The sequence below is a fragment of the Rhamphochromis sp. 'chilingali' genome (assembly GCF_963969265.1).
Source record: "Rhamphochromis sp. 'chilingali' genome assembly, chromosome: 19".
Taxonomy (NCBI): Eukaryota; Metazoa; Chordata; class Actinopteri; order Cichliformes; family Cichlidae; genus Rhamphochromis; species Rhamphochromis sp. 'chilingali'.
In genome coordinates, this window is record NC_137946.1 from 14,049,371 (window position 1) to 14,069,992 (window position 20,622).

General features: G+C 41.5%; 1 protein-coding gene across 3 annotated transcripts in view; it reads right to left on the bottom strand.

Annotated features, from left to right (window-relative positions):
* Positions 1-225: 225 nt before the first annotated feature.
* The window catches only part of dlg4a (discs, large homolog 4a), a 62,775-nt gene continuing 42,378 nt past the window's right edge, over positions 226-20,622 (bottom strand). For all 3 annotated transcript variants that reach the window (XM_080866354.1, XM_080866353.1, XM_080866352.1), the window contains 19 exons: positions 14,648-14,701; positions 13,934-13,984; positions 12,846-12,970; positions 11,032-11,201; positions 10,752-10,888; positions 9,086-9,230; positions 8,292-8,427; positions 8,029-8,185; positions 7,832-7,934; positions 7,331-7,445; positions 5,457-5,633; positions 5,305-5,347; positions 5,184-5,214; positions 4,712-4,759; positions 4,499-4,600; positions 4,160-4,332; positions 3,403-3,515; positions 3,202-3,293; positions 226-2,293 (listed from right to left, as the gene is read on the bottom strand). In XM_080866354.1, the coding sequence (XP_080722480.1) occupies positions 2,187-2,293; positions 3,202-3,293; positions 3,403-3,515; positions 4,160-4,332; positions 4,499-4,600; positions 4,712-4,759; positions 5,184-5,214; positions 5,305-5,347; positions 5,457-5,633; positions 7,331-7,445; positions 7,832-7,934; positions 8,029-8,185; positions 8,292-8,427; positions 9,086-9,230; positions 10,752-10,888; positions 11,032-11,201; positions 12,846-12,970; positions 13,934-13,984; positions 14,648-14,701 (2,079 nt within the window). In that variant the 3' untranslated portion in view covers positions 226-2,186. The remainder of the gene's footprint in view (positions 2,294-3,201; positions 3,294-3,402; positions 3,516-4,159; positions 4,333-4,498; positions 4,601-4,711; positions 4,760-5,183; positions 5,215-5,304; positions 5,348-5,456; positions 5,634-7,330; positions 7,446-7,831; positions 7,935-8,028; positions 8,186-8,291; positions 8,428-9,085; positions 9,231-10,751; positions 10,889-11,031; positions 11,202-12,845; positions 12,971-13,933; positions 13,985-14,647; positions 14,702-20,622) is intronic.

Consider the following 20,622-nt stretch of genomic DNA (forward strand, 5'->3'; position numbering starts at 1 on the left):
TTTCAGTTTGTCTTCAGCGCGTACGAGAACACGTCGTGTGTTCTCGGTTCTAGTGTGAGGTCTGCTTTACGTTGACTTCAATGGTTCAGTTAGTTGTGTGTAGCTTTCTGCTGCGCTTTGCAACATGAAAAATGGGATTGTGTGTAAATCCAAAAACCAAACTGCAATATTACCCCCCCCCCCCCCCCCCCCCCCCAAAAAAAAAAAAAAAATCAATGGAATATTATTTGGAAATGTTAATTTTTTTTACAGACTTAATCCCGTTAGAAATTGTCATAAAAAAGATATATATGCATATATATATATTTATATATATAGGCTATTTATTTGTTAAACAGGACTTAGCTTTAATTTGTGTGGACACGGGAAGGAGAAAGAAGCAGGGAAAACTGGAAGAGAGAGAACGGATAAAAGGACATATTCCTCCCACACAGAGGAGTCCCCGCACATGAACAAGCACCACCGTGCACACGCAGACACACACACTTACACACACATACGCCATGGCTTTTAACTGCGACCACTGGAGACGGTGTGTACGTCTGCGGCAGGGGAAGGGGGGTATCTTTTGGAAGAATGACCGATGAGTTTGCTGTGGTGCGATGAAGCTAAGAGCTCTGCTGTTTGTGCCTAGAGAGATAACATTCATCCTGGATGCTGACTAGCAGGTCAGAACAGCCAATCCGCCTGTAGAGGTGTGCTAGGTTACAGCTGAGTTTACGACCCTACGATTGTGTGTCTGTGTGTGTGTGTGCGGTTGTGTGTGTGTGTGCCGCTGTAAGGGAGTGAGGGTGTGTGTGTGTGGGTGCATGAGTGTGTTTGTGTGCATAAGAGAGTTGAGGCTAAACTACACGCCAGAGCATCTAGTATGCTCAGCACTGGCCTCTTATGACCATAATCACATGATCATGTCTCTCTTCTCTTCTTGAGACATGCTAAAAAAACCAAACTCCTTCACTTTTTTCTCCTTCCTTTAGATTATTATCACGATTTTCTTCCTTTGTTTTTCTCTTCTCTCTCCGTTGTCTTTGAGGATGCATGCAGAAATTCAGCGTATGAGGTTTTTAGCAATATAATTATTTGAACTGCCTTTAAATAATGCCTTGCAATATTCAACATGGGGTGACCCGAACAAACGTCAGTCTTGGCCTCTGAGGTGTTATTCTGAGTTCACACCCAGAACCAAGATGAGAATCACAAAAAGAAAAAAAAAAGAAAAGAAAAAAAAAGCGGGTCTTTGCTGAGAAAGGACTCCTGGTCACGTGGGACTCAGCTGGATCTGGGCCCCTGTTCTCGGTCTTCCCCGTTCCTGTCCTGAAACAAGGCAGAGGTGGCAGGACGAGGAGGACAGAAAGCCAGGAGGTGATATAAAAAGAGTGGCCACTGTCTTTTGTTGTTTGTTTTTAAAGTGAGGGGGGACCTCCATCTGAGACATCGGTGCACTGAGGTGTTCAATGTCGGCATGAGACTCGAGATGGCTCTGTAGGTGAGGCGATAGCACCTCAGGGTCCATCTCTGCAAGGTCATCCTTTATTTTCTTTCGAGCCCTGCTCAGAATTAATGTCTCATGTCCACATACATCTAGACTGCTGTGTTGAGCTCCAGGTGACGTGGGCTGCAGTTCACACCCAGCATCAAAATGCAACTGAAATCCGCCTGAAATAGTCACTTCATTTGCTCCCTATCTGGTGGGAAAGTGCACCTGTATCCAAACACAGGTTAAACACATTACATATACACAAGTTATTATCTGTGATTTGGATATTTGCATCCCCCCCACCCCCACCAGCACCCAGTTTAGGGTGCAGTCACAGCTGCATCTAGAGCTGTCCACTCGTGAATCCGAGATGCATTTTAATGCAAAGTGTGAACTGGGTTGGCTTCATTATAGTGGGATACTGGTTTAGTCTTTTCTCTCAGTCTCTTTATACATCGCTGCATTTACATCTGTGTCAGAGTCTCTCTCCTTTTTATTTTTTATTTTTTGGTATCGTTCTTTGCCTCGCGGTGTCGCTGTGTTTTGTCTTAGTATGCGTTTATCTCTCTGTGTCATTCTCAGTGATTGCCTAAGCACTGACTTTGCTGGAGGACAGACAGGCAGGCAGGCGAGGCTGGCTTGGCTGTGAGGGTGAAGGGTGGCGGTCGATCGGTGGTTGTGAGGGAGGGGTGGTCGAGCGGGTGCAGCATCACAGCCTCTCCCGAGTGGGGATCCAGATGTAAGGCCCTGATTGCTCCTCAATCACTGTCTTTACTTTGTGATAGACCTCTTCAAAGCTGTCCCCTTCCACGACAGCTGCAGCGGGACACAGCATGTGCGACAGAAGGAGAGAAAAGAAAAGAACAAATAGAACGAGGTATGGGTTAAAGAAAAAAATGACACAGGCAGCAGGAAATTAAGAGAAAAGAGCAAAGACAGGAGATGAAATTGAAACATTGGTTGGGTGGTGGCGTGGGGATAAAGAGAAACAGGGGAAATGACAATTTAAGATATAATCAATTATGAATATAGTTTTACAATCTGTGTACGACATCAAAGGCACATTTACATCAGCTAAGTAGTTCTACACAGTTTCCCACGTGCTTTGAGTGGTTGATGAAATGTCACAACCCCCCACTGTTCATGATCTGTTAGAAACTGTAGACAGTGTTGAATTTGCTGTGAAACCTCGCATTCATATTCTGCCAACTGCTGAGATTTGCCCTAAATGCATCGCTTAAATGTTAAAATGCCCTGAGTCCTCCCAAAAGGCATTCCTTTTCTTATTCAGATTGTTCAGTCGTGCCAGTACAAACGGGAGCGCGGAGCCCGGTCGCTGGCATTTGTTGGCATTAAACAAAAAAAATCTACGAGAGCTACAAGAGGAAGTTTGATCACCTTCTAAAGTGTGCGTACGAGCGCCAGCAAAACACGGTCAGCCTGTTGTTTCTAGAATCTTGTAATGATAAAAGAGATGATTTTTTTCCATATCAAATAGATTATGAGTAATCCTACATTTGAGTGCAAACACAGACGCATAAAATCCTGTTTTTCCATCTGGTTCTGCCAAAACCTAAATGTGAATCCCTCTGCTAAGAATACAGTGATAGACAGTGCATTGAAAAAAGCTTACTTTTTTGTTGACTTTACATTTAAAATGTCCATGTAATTAAGTGCAATCTAAAACCAAACCTCGTGCACATGTGATTGCTGCATGCTCTTACCAGTAAAACACTCTAGGAAGTCTTGTTCTAGTTTGAGGGCTCGGTCCATTCCTTTCCTGGCCTGCTCCTCTGTCAGGCGAGTGTTGATTTCTCTGTTAATCAAATCAAACAAATATAAAATCACACCTGCTTTCAAGCTGTAAAGAATAATCATTGTCAGAATTTTTTTTCTAAATGCATATAGAAGATTTGAGCTCATACAGGACATTCTCCAGCGACTTGGGCCGCACAAAGATGGCAATTGGGTGAAGCTGAGCTGCTTGTAGTCTGCGCACAGCGTTGGCTGAGACATCCAGGATGCAGTGTTTCCCCTGCTGCTCATGCATGCAAGCAAGAACAGAAATGATAAGTAAATACAAAAATAGAATGTTATTTTACTAATGAATATTGTAGGTTAATTGAGCTTAAACGAGCTTATTACTTAAACGGAGCATTGCTGTTATAAAACACAAAGTGTTTTTAGTGCAAACGGATTCATCATACTTAAAGGGGTAAGAGTTTTTTTCCCCATGTCTTTTAGTATTATTTATCTACAGTGTTTTGCGTCAGTTGACCAGTTTTGAAGAGATATCTGCCATTAGATATCTTAAATATTTGCCTTGTGGTGCTTCAAGCTCCTAAAAACTGTGATTTCGTGGTTTCTGAAAGAAGCGTTACTACTGATGTTTCACCACACAGCCCAAGTGCTATTTAGTATATTATACATGATAGAAGGTCGAGTCTGCACATATCTACTCAAACCCAAACCCATTTAGATGAATAAAAAGCAGGTATAGAGGTAAAATATGTAAATATATTTGGGGGTAAACTGTTCCTTTAAGTAATGTCCTTGTGCCTGACTTCATACTCTGGGTACTAAAAGCCGTGGTTTTTATGGCATTATTTTTCAATATCTCAATGAATCTGGAGGTAATGATCCCATTTTACAAAACCCATTATCCAACACGCTGCTGCACACCTGCTCAGCCACCTCACGGACACTCTGGACACTCGTGCCATACAGGTGACTGTTGTACTGTCCGGCCTCAATGAACCGATGGCTCTGGATGTCCTTCTCCATCTGTTCCCTGGAGGACACAAAGTGATAGTCTCGCCCGTCCACCTCATACTCCCTCTTGGGCCGCGTGGTGTCTGTCAAATGAAGAACAGAAAGCGCACCTCATTTTGAATCTCAGCATCACCTCTGTCTGATGCACTGCGCACACATCGCTTTAATATTGTCGCATTGTGCAGCGGTGGCAGCAAGTGAAAACTGGCGAACACATCTGTCTCCGAGACTGACAGCGTAATCACTTACGTGGGACACAAGATCCAAACTTATCGGGGAACTCAGACAACAGGTCATCATTTATCCTGTCCTTCACAGGACCCAGAATGATGATGGGCCTTGCATAATGTACTTATCATAAAGAGAATGAAAGGATAAAGAGAGAGCGGGATCATTCACAAAAGAGAAAATCAAAACAATGAACATTCGTATAAAAGCCTGAAAGTGCAGACTTCACCTTACCTTCCACTTGGGTAACTGTCTCATAATTGTGTGAGGCTTTATCTCTCCCTGGTGAGAGAACACAGAAGCGTTCGGTTTCTTTTTGCCTTCTTACAAATGACACGTTTGCATCGGCATGCGCGTGTTTGTACTTATATGCAGGGCAGATGATGTATCTTCAAAGGTGGCAGCAAATGTATGAGATATCATTATTGGCAAGGTGTTAAAGGCGTGACTGTTTGACGTAATGTGTGCTTTGGATTATAGCCTTCTGGGAAATACTGAAGGAGAAGTCTTAGATTCATATCTGGCAGTCAATGATCTGCTCAAATAATAGTGGAGAGGCATTTAGAGATATCAGCAATGCCAAGAGTAGAGCAAAGGTGATGATAACACTGCTTTGTTCACACATTTGTTTTAGTTCCAGCTACTTGCACCTTTAATGCATATTACTAATCTCTTAATGGATGCAAAAGAGCATCCACCGAATTACCTTGTGTGCTCAAGCTGTCCCGACCAAGGTCCTGTAACAGAGACAAGAGCAGATATTTACCGATCAGGACACACTTTGAATGAACTCCCCTCCTTCAGAAAGCTATAATGAACAAACGTACCCTCTCTTTGGTGTTAACACGAGACCACTCTTTTCTTTCCACCCTGTAAGGAAGAAAAATGTGTGACAAAGGTGAGACAACCTGTCATTAGCACTGAGCTGCAGTGCTTTACTCTACATTTCAGTAAGTTTGCTACATATAAAGTGTCTGACCTGTGCTTGCTGGGGATGAAGCCAACCTCTTCAGCCTCATTCTGCGGGCTGACCTTACGGGCCTGCCACCACTCTTCATCTCCGCAGTCCAACACGTGCAGCACGTCTCCAAACTTGAACCCAAGTGCTTGACTGAGAAAGCCACAGTCGGCAGTTTTATCATAGTCAAAAAGAGCCCTGGAAGGAAAAAGAGGATTTCAATTAGGCATTTCATAAAAAGCCTTTAAATATCTTTTTTTTTAAAAGCCTCTGATATTCCAAAAACTGCGCTTTTAGTATATTTTAATGTGCATCGTGATAACAGAAACATCCGTACAGTTGGAAACGTTACATTGTAAGAGATGTGTACTAAAAAAATAATTTTTGAATTTTAACAAGTGTGCTGACTAAATGGAGAGAGAGGACCAGAAACATGCTTGACATTTTCATAAAGACAAAGCGGATAGGAATAAAACATTGGGGGTACGCTGCTATACTGGCATTTTTAAAAATAATTGTTTTTAGCCACCTGTGGCTAGCACTGAGTGCCCCGCACGACTTCAGTTATTCAGAAAAGAAGAATTTGTATGAAATATTGGATTTAGCCTAATTATGAGCTTTAAAAGCATGACTGACAGCGTCTGCTTTCCATGTGCCAGTGGACGTATAACACACTGTGTGAAATGTAACCATGAACTGCTTCTCTTTCCAGGATTTTTTTCGGTCAAGCAAAGCATACCTTGAATACCAGCGACTAGTCCTCTCACCCACACTTCTTATAAAGACCAGTGTGTATTCTGTGCAGTGTGATGTGGTGTTTGGATGTTTGCTTGTTGGTTTTTGGCTTAAAGTATTTCTGCAACCTGCAGTGATTTTGAAGATAATTTGCACCACAAGTACTCTTTAGTTTGTCTTTAATAAACATAGTTAATAAGTTGGTTGGTGTAAATCTTTAAATGGAACATTTCAGAGTAAATTCAATGTGGGTCGGTTGCTGTGTGGCTGTAGAGCTTAGTTTCCATGGATTAATCGTGACATTTTTATTTAACTGCGCAGAAAATAAAGAGCGTTTCAGTAACGTTGTGTTGACTGCTCTAAATGATTACCTTCAGTAAACACGTGAGCCTGTTGTATACACAGTAAACACAGTAATGCAATGGTGTCCTGCTGGTACTCCCTGTAAATCTAATATTGGCGGTGAATACATCAAATGGTAGCTAAATGCATATAAAGGCCCAGGAAACAATAATAAACACTCTAATGCTGTTGACTGAGACATATTTGCAGACAGATACTTTACATTTTTCCTCTTTATTCTTTTTCCTCTTAAGGCTTGTAGTTTTTGTGATTTTTGTATGTCTAGTGCTCGCCTTGTCATTTTATTTCTCTATTCTTACTTCATATTGTGTGCCTTTGAAGCCTGACTATACATTGCCTTTGATAACGCTTCTACTTCTACTCTTGCGGCTATAGATCCTATTCTGACTTTCAAAACTCAACACTTCAACTGAACGAGGCTTTGCAAATGTTTCTTTGCAGACACATTTGGCAGCATAATGGCGTTCAAGTGGAAGGACGGCTGAGTTCAAATAATGACATTTTCTTTAGTTAAATATGCTTGACATATTTTTGGCTTTGTGCAGGTAGATTTTTAGCTCTCTGACTCAAAATACTTTAAACAACATTAAATGGAACTAAATCTGCATTATTTGAAGTATTTGAAACATCCATACTATGCTGCAATATAACCACTCTTATTAATGATAAAAAGCTGTGGATTTCTGCTATGCTGCAGTCAAACGATGCATTAACCCAAAAACCGTATCCTCGAGCCACTTTGATCTCATCCTATAAGGCTAATATCAAAGGTAGTTCTTCTGCTTTTAGTGTGAGACCTGATGTAGAAGCCTCTCTTTGGATTACTCCTTAGGGTTGTCGTCCCAGAGCCCATGCTGCTGTTCATCAGCTGTTCCCTCAAGTCATGGATCTTAGCCTCGAAACGACTGTACTCTGCAACAGAGAAACACAAACATATAAGATTCCATATTTTACTCTCAGACACCTAAAATGTTTGCTTCAATAAAAATAAAGATCTTTCTCTTTTCCATGTCTAGTCCTTCAGTGGCTGAAGCGTGGATAAATGGATTTAGCTGCAGATGTTTGATCTCTTTGTTTCAAAAAGAATCTAAATGAGAAATTACTAAGTCATTGTTTTGTTCTTTGCCCATCGCCTACATTTCCACCTTATTTAAAAAGTAGTCCTACCATTGCATTTAGTCATTTTCTTCAAAAAGAGATTTTGAAGCTTATTTTAAAGGCCAATTTTTAGACTCATTGCTCAAACAAGTTTTGCAACGTATAAAGTTCTTTGTGAGAAGGTCTCTCAGTGGTTTTACCATCGGGTCGGTACTGTGCGATGATGGTAACTGTCTGGCCAGCGTTCTTCAGTGCTGCAGCTGCCTGTTCGTGTGTGGCCATACGCAGGTCCACGCCGTTTACCTGTCACACACACACCATGACTGTTAACACCTGACGACCCAGTGCTGCTAAGGATTACATGACTACTTGATAACATGAAGAAAACTGTCATTACACTGAGGATCTGATCCCCTTTGTGCAGCTCTCCGCTGAGATCAGCTGGACCGCCTGCCAGGATGAAGGAGATAAAGATCCCCTCGCCGTCCTCTCCTCCGACGATGTTAAATCCCAAACCTGTGGAGCCTCGGTGGATCAAAACTCGACGAGGCTCTCTGAAAAATCGATGAAGGAGACAAAATAAGTTTTATAGGGCTAAAATGCCCCCATAATAATAATAAATAAACAAGATAAAACTGCAGTTCAAGGATCATTGCTCACCTGGGAATATCATCATCTCCCATCATGCCGTGTAGAACAGGAGAAAATCGACTCGGTGAGGTGGGAGTGAGGGCTTGCGGGTAATCAGATCCGAGATAGTTTGGGTGGCTAAGTTCAGTATCCATATGGGAATATGCTGGAAAAATAAGCACAAAACCAAATGAGGTGTAACATACCAAGCACATGGATTTTATTGTACTTCAATTTTCATGCACTTTTTTCTTGGTTTCAGGTCACAGGTTGCACTGCAACTTAAGAAAACACCAGAAAAATAGAAAAGGAAATACTACGGAAGTAGCGGAAAACAAATCTGTGTTTTGGGGGGAAAAATAACAAGACAAAAGTGACAGAAACCAAAACACGCTGAGACACGCTCAAAATAAACAGAAGATTCATCAGTGTAGTACAAGAGAAAAGGGGAAAGTAACGTGTTTTAATACTGTACATACATGTTTGCTATTAGACTTTTACTGTTTGCTTGCTATTCCATTAAGTTTCTGTCTCCCAAAATCACATCTGTTGTGTTTTGTGAAACTTTTTTCTGGTGAAATTTGTGTTTTGTATTTTTGTAGCTCTCACTTTGTAGAGAAAACTGGTAGAAACTGGTTCTGAACTGAGCTTTTACTATTCATAGAAATCCCACAGTCATCTCTAGCACTTAATAAGACTTTTTCTCCCTCTGTTCTATTTTTGACAGCTGTTCCAAACACAAAAAGAGCAGGTCTTGTTTTTAATAGCTCAAAGTTCTCTTTAATACGGGGTGAGGAAATTTGGGCAGAAGGATGGAGGCTTACTGCTGGTGAGGTCAGGAGGGTTGTACGAGTTGGTCAGGAACAGGTTGTTGGGCTTGGCCACCCTGAGGTACACCACCTCGGCTGTGTTCTTCAGAGCCCCCACCGCATCCTCGTGCATCACATCCTCCAGACACACGTTGTTCACCTGATTGTTCGCAACAAACAAGGAAACACAGGTAAGGTAACAAAGTGCAAATAAGAAGGCTGTCACCCCTGTGACTTCATTATGTGTGATCCAGCAGCACTCATGGATTAGATTTAACAGAGACATTTAGCAGCTAGATTCCAGTAATGAAAGCAAAATTATAGTTTAGTCCGTGGAAAGTTAATACATGTTAGGGAAAGATGTTAATAACATTAATTTTTAATGGTAGAACAATAAGTTTTAAGAGATTTATTGTAACACAGACCAGTTTGAATAATACGCTAAGTGAAGTTGCTCCATGAGAGAATCTCTCTTTGTCTAAAAGCGGGAGTCACATTCATTTCCATCCATGGGCTATATTCAGCCCCATGAGATATCAAGTGTGCCAGGCCAGTAAAACCACTTCCTAATAACTTAGAAGAAATATACACATCTAAAATTCTCCCTGTTTTTTACTGTAATACGGTACAAGATACATTTGGAAAATGTTCATATTTTATGAAGCATCCAGGAGTCTGAACCTTTTGAGGTCCTCTCACCCTCAGCTGGTCTAGGTGGATCGCTGCCCATCCCTAAGCCTGGTTTCGCTAGAGGTTTCTTCCTGTTAAAAAGGGGTTTTTCCTTCCCACTGTTGTCAAGTGCTTGGGGCAACACAGGGTAGTCTGATTGTTGGGGTCTTTCTTCTACTATTTCTGGGCCTTTAACTTCCAATGTAAAGTGCCTCAGGGAGACTGTTGTTGTGATTTGGCGCTATATAAATACAACAGAATTGATTTAAATGCATATACATCGTAAGAAAAACAATATCCTCCAAATTCAGTCAGTCTACTGTTAGTATAACCAAACGCTTTGTCAAATGTGGAAAAATCGCATCAGTCACACTTAGCAAAGCGTTCCAGATGGGACCCTGTGGAGGGCTGGTTCTGGCTCACTGACCTCATGTTTGACACCTCTGATGCAGAAATTAGAGTATAAATCGCTAAACTCAAATTGGTTTAGACACCTTTAAAGTGGACGGGAAATGCAGGGAGAGAAATAGTTGGAATGACAAGTTCCAGCTGATTGAGAGTTAAATCAAAGAAACTGTGGCTGCGTGGTGTTAACTGTAGGTTACAGAGAGAACACATAATGTATTTTTTAACAAATTCACAGGGAACAAAAGGATGCTGCCACATCCCATTCTGAGTTAAAGCAACGGCTCAGACACCATTTAGTGGGAACAGCACCATTTTGAAGCTGGTGGTGTTGAGCTGTGTGTTCCCCAGCAGGTGGCAGTAATGCTGCTTAGAAATCACTCTGGCATTGTTGTAGTTAAGGCTCACTCCATCCTACACATCTGTTAACATATTAATGGCTGTAATGTCAAACCATGAAAACTGAGAGCTGTAATTTATCTTGGCTCTTGATACATCAGTGCCTCATATGTGCGCAATGTGTGAGTGTACATACGGGTGAACACGAATCCATGTATGAGAACACATGTCCCTGCATGCTGGAAGCTATTATATGTGAGTGACTGACCGCTAAGATCTTGTCTCCAATCTGCAGACGCCCATCTTTATGAGCTGCTCCGCCTTCAATGATCTTAGTGACATAGATGCTGTTATCTCCTGGTATGTGCTGGTTCCCCACCCCTCCAGCAATGCTGAAACCTAATCCTGAGAAAAGGGGGAGCAGAGCGTGAGCAAAGGAGGTGCAGGTTAACACAGAGTAGATTTGCTAAATCCAGAGGGCACAGCTTAGCATCCGTAAGCCCACGCAAAAGCCTTGATGCTTTGCACCAGTCCTCGCTTGCACACACCTTTAGGCCCTTTGATGAGCTTGATTTCAGTGACTTTTTCCGCTGCTGGTTTTCTGCGGAGAACGTAGAGGCGGACGATAGCACCTGCCTCCTTAAGAGCCTCCACAGCTTGGCTATGTGTCACCTCCCTCACGTCCACATCATTCACAAATAGGATGCAGTCGTTCACACTAAGAAATGGAGAGAGACAGAGAGAGACTGTGGGCGCGAGAGGAAAAAATACCGCATGAGTTTTTGTTTTGGTGAAGAAGTTTGGGTGTAATCCTCCACCAGACGAGGTCAGGAACAGTCAATCTCCAGCTACAGCCGCGCTGGGGATCCAGTTTCACTGCAGACTTTTTTTTTTCTCCACTTCTCAGTGACTAAGATTAAAGAGGGTATAATCTCTTGCTCTATTGATTTAGCACCGGGGGAAAGCTGCAGTATAGCTTCTTTGTGTTAACCGCTCATAAAAAATGATGACGACTTGATAGGTAAAGCGAAAGTGACAGCCTGTGTGTATAGGAGAAGCTGATCTTCAGCGATGAAATTGCTATTTTCAGACACACACATTTTTTTCCCCCTCCAGGGCCGTGTTTTCGTGATTCCATTCATGTATTCAAAATGTATTTTATGGCCATGAAAATGATGATGCGTAAATAGGACTGAAATTATTCTTGCAGGCTGCCGGAGCTTTAACCACTGAAATACATCACTATAGTCAAATCCAAAGGGACCCAATCACAGCTGACATCTTCATGCAAATGATGTTACATCATCCGAGCTGCATATTATCTGCAAGGCTGCATGTAGGAAAGATTTAAAACATTTTTATCATGCAATGTTTTTTTCAGCCTCCACAGAGCATCTGTATATATTTATTGATGCACTGTGTTGATTTGAGCACAACCTTTATTAAACGTGTATGTGTAGGGGACTAAATATTCCAAATAACCGTCATTTAACTGCAAAAAATAAATAAATCAGTTACTTTGATGGAAGAACCTTTTAACAACCACGTTAAAATAAGCAGATAGTAGCTTAATCAAAGACCAAGGACAAAAAATATACTTGCATTCAAGCAAATATGAGCATTTTCATTAGGTCTTCTTCAAACTCATCATTCCAGATGGAGGTTTATAGGTCAAGTGTAAAGAAGACGATGCGTCTGTGTTAAAGCACAGTCACAGAAATGGATCCTAAGTGTTGTTTTTTTCCCACAGAAAGGCAAATTCTGTACTACATCCTCTTATGAAAGTGGCAAAACATGCATATTATTACATATTCTTGCAACAAGCATGATTAGGATTCCATCTTTTTTCATTTAAATTTAGGCGCGAACAGTTCTTTTCTTCCAAAAAATATGTTGCAGCTTGCCGCTACATGTTTTGTCCATTAAGTGAGAGTGTGGAGATTTATGGCACTAACCTTGACACACAAACCACATTTTAAACTTGCTTTTCCATATCGTTAGTTTAAAGTGCGACCTAATTTGTCATATACAACATATTTAAGCCTTACTTTACTTCTTTTAAACATGGCATCAAAATGCAAAAAGACCTTTAAACATGTCGGGGAAGAAAATACAAACTCTTAGCTAGGCTAAGGCATGCCTTTCTTGAGTTAAACAGACAGATGCTCTTACATGTAGCTCTGAAGCTGAGCAGACTGAACGAGCAACGAGTTATGTACAGTACTGTGTTACATTACTTTGCACTTAAAAAAGAAGACGGGAGGCTTTGCTTAAGCATCCACTTCTCTTGTCTTGGGTTTTGGAATGTATGTGCGTACAGACTGGATTTGTGTTTATTGTAGCTCGCTGTGTGCGCTTTTACCTCAGCCGTCCATCCTGAGCAGCAGCTCCTCCAGGTATGATTTTGGTGATGAAGATGCTGGGGTCATCGCCCACGTGAGGGTTGTCTGTTCCCCCTGCTATGCTAAAGCCCAGGCCTGAGTTACCCTGCAATTCAATGCAAACAAAGCACACAGTTATTCATGTGCAAGAGAAAGTTTTCCTGTGACTGCATGCAGTCCTGTGAAAAAACAAAAAACACAGCTCTATTGAGCTCTTGCAACAGCATTTTAGTAAGGCTGATGTCTGTACTTTGACTGGGACATTAAAATACCCTCTTTTTCTCTCTTCAAGCCATTCTGTTGTAGATTTGCTGCTGTGCTTGGGGTCACTGTTCTGTTTCCTGATCCGTTTGGGCTTTTGCTCACGTTTGACTCTAGATTACTTTAGTAAACAGTGGAGTTTATGTTTGACTCAATGTCATTAAGGTGCCTGGGTCTCATGGCTCTAAAACAAGCCAGTGCTTGACAGTTGGCATGAGGTGTTGGGCGCTGATATGCTGTGTTTGGTTTGGGCCAAAACTTTCCACTTTGGTTTGTTTACATAAAACTTTGCAAACCTTTACAAAGCTGTGTTGCCATGTTCTTTTTACAGAGAAGAGGATTTCTCCTGGCAACTTTTCCAAATATGCCATACTTGTTAAGTCTTTTTATAACTGTACCGTCATCAACCTAACATTTAACTCTTGGATTTTTGGGAATTTCTCTGAGCCTTGCACAGTCTGACTTTGGGAAAATTACCGCACTCTGTTATCAACAGACCAGCAAACTGCCAAAACCTGTGCTTTTACTTGTTGAAAATCACTTAATCAAGTGCATTTGATTAGCAGCGCCTTGCTGCTACTTAATTCTCTTTGTCATCTGAAGGTTTCGTGTTTCCATGTCTTTGAATGACGGGAGTGGCATTTATAGATATATCACTCACAGCACTTTTACATTCATGCATCCATAAAAAGCTTGACTTTGACTCGCTCTAACTTTTAATCCCGATGCTGTCCATACGATAAGAATCACAGCGCAACTGGACTGTAAATGTGTAATGAGGTTTAAAAGATCACATCATGACACTCACTCTCTCCAGTGTGATTTCCTCATACTCGATTTCGCCTTCTGTCCCATTCACCTGTCAAGAAGACATCAGTTTAAGGGTGGTGTCCCTGTAGACCATTTTTGTCACAACCAGTCAGCTACATTTTATCTCTAGCATTAGTCCCGTGGACCGGATCATCATATGTGCACTATTGACTGCTGCACTGTTCTTTCAGTCCCATTCTTCCTTCTGGATGAACAACTTGGCTCCACGTCAGCTTTACCTTTGCAATTACAGTTCAAGAGGACGAGGAGATTTAAGTAACTTCAGTCTTCAGTGTTTTGGTGTCTGACCTAGAAAACAACTTCTCTTCATGCCGTAGTGGTGCAAAAATGCTGCTGCTGCTGCTGCTCTGTGATTGCAGGCATTTCCACATTCTCTACACAACTCGTGATGATACGGTCACTGCTTTTCCTTACAGATATGACACCATTTCAGAACTCTGAAGCAAATTAAGGAATATTTCTATTCTCCCAAATGTATATCAAACAAAGAAAGCTAATTTAATTAAAATGGAGGAAAAATTCATAACTGTTACCGTGCAGATTAAAACAGTGTGCAAAGCCCTACCTGCAGGGTGGGAAGGGAGTGGAATTGAACTGATAATGTACAATGAATATGAAGGCAGTTAAGTTAGCCATGTGGTTAAGCCTAACGTAATAATACAATAAAGGGAAGATTAAACATAATCCTTACATATGGGGAGCCATCGAGTGTGTCAGTGTTCACGACCACTGGAGGAGTGTTTCCCTGGAGGCAGAGAGAAAGGAAACATTATTAAGAAATAATGGCAGAAATTCAAATGTGAGGCAAGTCTCGGCTGAGCTCTCAGTGTACCCTTGAAACCTGCAGTCGCAGCCAAGACTGATGACCATTTTAGCTGTAAGCTGTGATGACACTGCTCTCACTATGCTTTGGTTATCACTCTGCTAAAGGATGGAGAGCACTGCTCCTAAACCATTTGTTATCATCCGTCCATGATGGACACAGAAATAATTCACGCAGGCCCTTATACTCATGGCCATGGTTTTATTTTTGCTCTAGCTGCTAGTTGAATTACAGAGCTGATGCACTAAGTGGTCATCTCATAGATATTGCGGATATGCCTCCTGCCCATCGTTTCAAAACAAACATCTCAGTATTTCGTACATATGGCAATTTCTGTGGAGAGTCGGAGGATGATGAAGACACGGTAAACTGGTGTAATGACAATGACACACAGCATGATTAGCCCATTTAGTATAATGCCGGCTCGCTTAATGGTCGGCGATTCTGTCCTAAACCATACAGCAGCAAAGCTCACAGAGCCAGATTAAACCACAGCATTTCAACAAGTTATCCATCAGGATCAAAGTGATGTAGAAAATAGCACAAAAAGCAGCAAATCAGTGGGTGGACACGATTTGTGGCGTGGACGTGGGTTGGATTTACCTGCCAAGAATTTTCTTCCAGCTCACCTGAAGTGTCACAGTTTATCCACGCTCTTTTATTTCACTTCAGTTTCATTCATACAGCACCAGCTCGCCACAGCAGACATCAACACTGTACTCTCGTTCTTTCATCATTCTTTCTGGGATTCACTCACATCTTCAGTCTGTCGCTCTAAAATGCGAATACACTGTTGACCGACTCCCTGTGCAAACGCCATTGTTCATTTTTTTTGTTACTGTTCTTTAGCGCACGCTGATTAGCATGGGGAAGACACTGTGCATCCAAAAGTGCTTACAGAAAAGCAAACAGCAGCACAAAATCAGCCTGCTGACCTTCACAGACCTGACAGCTCTGACACACACAAACAGCTACGCGGCCAATCCAAACACATGCGCTTTCAATAAAATGGCTTCATAATCCTAGCCAGTGATCTTTATGGGATGCAAAGGGAAGTTATTTGTTTACACTCTCTAAGACGTTCAAGCTGAGCCAGAGGAAGAAGTGTTATCCGTTTATTCATATTTTCTCTGAAAACAACATCTGGATGTGATTCACTGTAGAAATACATTATAGCAGTGCAGCAGCTTTTCAGCAGACTTTTAACAACATGCATTTTGACTGATCACAGCAGGAAATGCAGATAATTTACATTTTGTTTGTAATGGTTCAGTTTCATTAGGCGTTCCATGGCGCAGCAGGAGAAGTGCAGGGGTAACTAATGACATTAATGAAGCCTTTGTTTCACTCTGTGTCCCAGAGCTACCACGCACTATAACAAAATCCTGGCACAGCAAATTATTTCATTAACAACATTATTTATATCTGAGGAGCCAAAAAGTTCAGTGAAGCCTGCTCCTTTTAAACATGCTGGATGTGTGGAATTGCCCGACGACTCGGGCAATTTCACAAAACGTCAGTCCTCCTAAAGAAAAGACACAAATCTCTCTTCTGACGTGTTTCAACTGCTCACTGTCTGATTGCAGCATCGCCTGTGCACGGCTTCATCACGCACGGTAGCCGCATCCAGCGGTGCTACTGAACATTACGTCAAATTCATCCTTATCTGGAGAGAGAAATAATGAGTATAGCTAGCAGAAATCTAAGCCTAGTGCAGGCAATTTCCCTGCAGGGATTTTGACAGAGCTCTCTTTCTGTCTCTCCGCTCTGTCAAGTCTTTCGACATCAGGGCGGTTAGGATTTACAGTGTTTGGCTGCTCTTGCCCACCTATATTTTAACACCACCTATTCAGCCATCCCTGGCATGGCTCTATAGGCAGCACCGCCATCCATCAGCAAACGGACACTAATGCATTTACAATTCAAGCAGGACTTTGCAAATTTGCATCACTACTCACACACGGCCTGAGCAGGACTTGATTAGTATTAGCAGATCTGATTACTCGAGCTCACTGTGATTAAAATGTCTGTTATGAGCTTTAATGGCAGCAATTTGAAAAGTAAAAAAAAATCCCGGTGCCTTTTAAATCACACAATAACACAATGCACATACTTTAAAATATTTAAATAACAAAACACACTAATGTAATATTCTGTGCCGGTGACATTTTCATTAAAATCTGTGCAACTATGCTGAGGTGAAGTCATACAAACAAACAAACATGAAGTAAACATGTTTAAAACATGCCTACCATTTTATGATGCCGACGTTTCTTGCCCTTCCGCACATTGTTGAGGAATCGGCAGCCCATCTTTTTGGCGTACCACACAGACATAAACATTGTGCTTCTGTCCTTAGATGTCAGTCACTGATATTCAATATTACACCCTGTTCAAGTCTTACAACGATATACAGACACACTGAAAGTGTCAAGGTGTTTTTTTAGAGTACCCTCTGCAAGCATCTTCATTCAAATTCACCACAAAGTACCACCAAGGTATTGTTGCCAAGCGAGCCATTAGGTCTAGGCCCTGCCATAACAGTAAGCTTCCACAGTGGATCAATTAAAAGATACCTGTTTCAACTTAAGATATTACACTTGAGCTTTACATTTAACTCAAATCTAATCGAACCCTGCTGGCATGCTCAAGACATGCAACGATTTCATGTCCAGAATCACAGAAAGAGCACAGCTCAGTAATGTTTTCCTCCTGTTGAGTCGGTGCTGAAGATTTCATCCACCAAGGCTGAGGCTGATCACTTGTTGCCAGTAAGTCTTGTTGTTATCTGATACCCGATCATCCACTCTTCGGGAAGCCATCTATCCAGAATAAAAAGAAATAGATCCCTTCATTCTCCATCCTCTCTGGTAGTGGACTACGATAGCCGTGCCTCCCTGCTACTGGTCTGTGCTCAGAGAGAACGCAGTTCACATTTTCTGCTGCTACTGTACTGTACCCCTCCCATCCCTGCTGCTGAGAGAAAGAGGAGCAGGCAGGAAAGTTTGATGGCAATTACTTAGCTGTCTCACTGTATAATGTCTACGCTGGTGATGTGAAAGGCTGAGGAATTATACTTTGACTGAACTTAAGAAGGACAAGTGGCGCAAACTGGCCTCCCTTTTTTCTTAGGGAACACTCGACACTGAAAGGTTTGTGAGTACTGTACCAGTTCTAGTAAAAAGAATGAAGCCTGAACACAGTAGTGACAGCTTGGTTGGAAAAAAATGAAGCCTGCCATGTGACGTTTTTGCCAGACCTGAGCTGTTTTTGAAAGTCTGTATATGTCCGTAAATTAGGGCCCTTCAAAGGAGATTTTTATTTGCGACGTGAGGAGAAGCTGGAGTAATTGCAGGGCAGCGTTTGCACATAATGAACAAATCCTCCTTTTAATTTCATTAAATTTATTTAATTTCAGCTCAATATTTGTGTCTCTTCTGCTCTCTTCGGCTTTCTGCTTCACCATGTTAGCGCTGCTTCATTCAAAAACAGCAAAAACAGCAACAGAGAGTGGCTGGTTTAACATTTGTTTATCTTGGTTTAAGATGCCGATGCCCTCGTGTGACGTCCGCTCACTGTGAATATTGTTTTTTGCAGCTTTACTGCAAACACAAATTATTTTCAAGTTGGGCGATCAGTATAAAACATCATTTTACATAAACTTATCAACAACGTAGCTGCCTGCAAATGCATTTTTGTTTTGTTATGATGAATATAATTGTGTTGAAAATAACATTGAATATAATAATATTCTCTCAAGACATCTCTAAGAACCTTATTGAAGGACCTGTCATCACTATTGACAGCAATACTCTTGACCGAATATGGAGTTGAAGAAAAGAGGAGGGGTTTGTTTGCCATTTTTACCTTGAATAATTAAACAGGACGTGAGGTTACTATGAAAGCACACCACCATGTACAGAAAAAAAGGCTTAAATGATCCTTTTTCCAAGCTTGTGCAAGCTCTCTCTTTCAGAAAGACAGATGGATTGGCAGGCGTGGAATATATATGCACAAATGCATGCACGCACACTGAACAGACTTAAGCAAGGACATGCTGAAGGACAAGCTGTCAGCAAACGTTCTCATTCTGTGAAATAAAATCCCTCCATTTACCTATCTAATATTTTCGCCCTTCTGCAAGGCCCTCTCTATCCTTTACTCCGCCATTCAGCACGAACAGCTCTCTCATCCTCTCTCAGCATTTTTTCTCCCCCTCTTTCTCTCTCCCCTCTGCTTCCCAAAGGACCTGAGCTGCGGCTGCTCAGTAATTACACTGAAGCTGCAGGGACGTATTTAAACATTTATTAAAGAAAAATAGGGAGGATGGGAAAATGAAGATGGAAACCAGATACTGACCAGACAAGAATGGAGAAGAGAAAGGGGGAAGGTATAATGGAGAGCTCTTGGGGAATCTCTACAGAAACGTGTAACTGATCCTTGCGTTAAAAACAAACTGTCTTTTTTTTGTGCAAAGTGTCAGACACGTGTCAGAGGGTTTAACTGCTTTGTCTGAAGAAGGATTTGTCTGATTTGGGCTGCGTACTGCGTCTGTGGTTGGAGACAAGAAAAGTGATATGCATCCTTTTTCATTAGAACTGAAGGAATATAACAAATGGGTTGGTGGGAGTCTTCAGTAAGCACTTACAGCCTTCTGCTTCTCACTTTCAGCTTGTCAGGTGAAGGATTAATGGCAAAGATAAGCACTGTGTAGAGTTTTTATCTCAACAATTCAAAACTGTCACAATAAAAGTACCTCATACATTATTAAAAAAGCCTTTTTTGTTTTGGTTTTTTCATTTTTAGACAGATCTCTGTCTTTAAGGAGAATTATATAAAGAGAAAGAGAACAAAAACAGTGCTTTCAGGGCAGTACATTCAGAATATATCGAATCAGATGACCCTAACCCTTTAAAGCATTATTTTCATATAAACTTGTAATAAGAAAACAAAGAGTGAATTCACTTTCTAAAGAAATCTCCACGTGTTACAGACTGGATACAATGTGACACAAAAAAGCTTTCATTTGCTGTTAGACCGTGAACTTTAAGTAAACCAACAGCAGATAAATAAAAGCAGAGCAGTCAACACATCAGTTTCTATGTTTATGCAGGCTCGAAGAGTCACATCGAGTAAAAGGCGGGAAGATTCATCAGCATGAGCTCAGATCGATATCAAAAGTTCTGCGCAGTGTGAAGAAAAAAAAGATTTCTAATTACATTACCAGATAAGTTTAAAAAAATGGATGTCATTTGAAGCTAAAGCACCTCTTTGCTAAATCATGTACATAACCCAAAGACCTTCTATTACTTGCCAAACCATTGCAGTGCTTCCAGAGACAATCCTACCCATAAATCAATGGGCCCTGGAGTGGTACTGGCAAACCCCACACCATTAGAGCAATAAAGACACAGACTGACGATACCACCTACACATCAATGACAACCACACGGGCATTACATCGGCTGCAAACACGTCCACACACAAAGGCATTGCCGCAATGCATCTTGAAGACAGGACACACTTAACCCGACCGGTGGGGAAAATTGAGTGCATGCATCAACAGAATGCAGTCGTTCTGTGCATGTTTGAAGGAACGCATACAAACACATTTTTCTTACTGATGACTTCATGCTGGAGGCTGCGTGGTCTCCCATATGTTAAACAGTTTAATTCTAAGCATGTGTTATTAATTGCGTTGTGTTCAAAGTCAGGGCAGGCCCACAAAGACAAAGAATGACGTATAGTTTACAAGAGTAACTACTTGTTCGAGAGACACGGAGAGACTGAAAGCCAAACTCCACTTATTTCAATGATCCTGTCTTTTTGCTTTTAAAGTAATT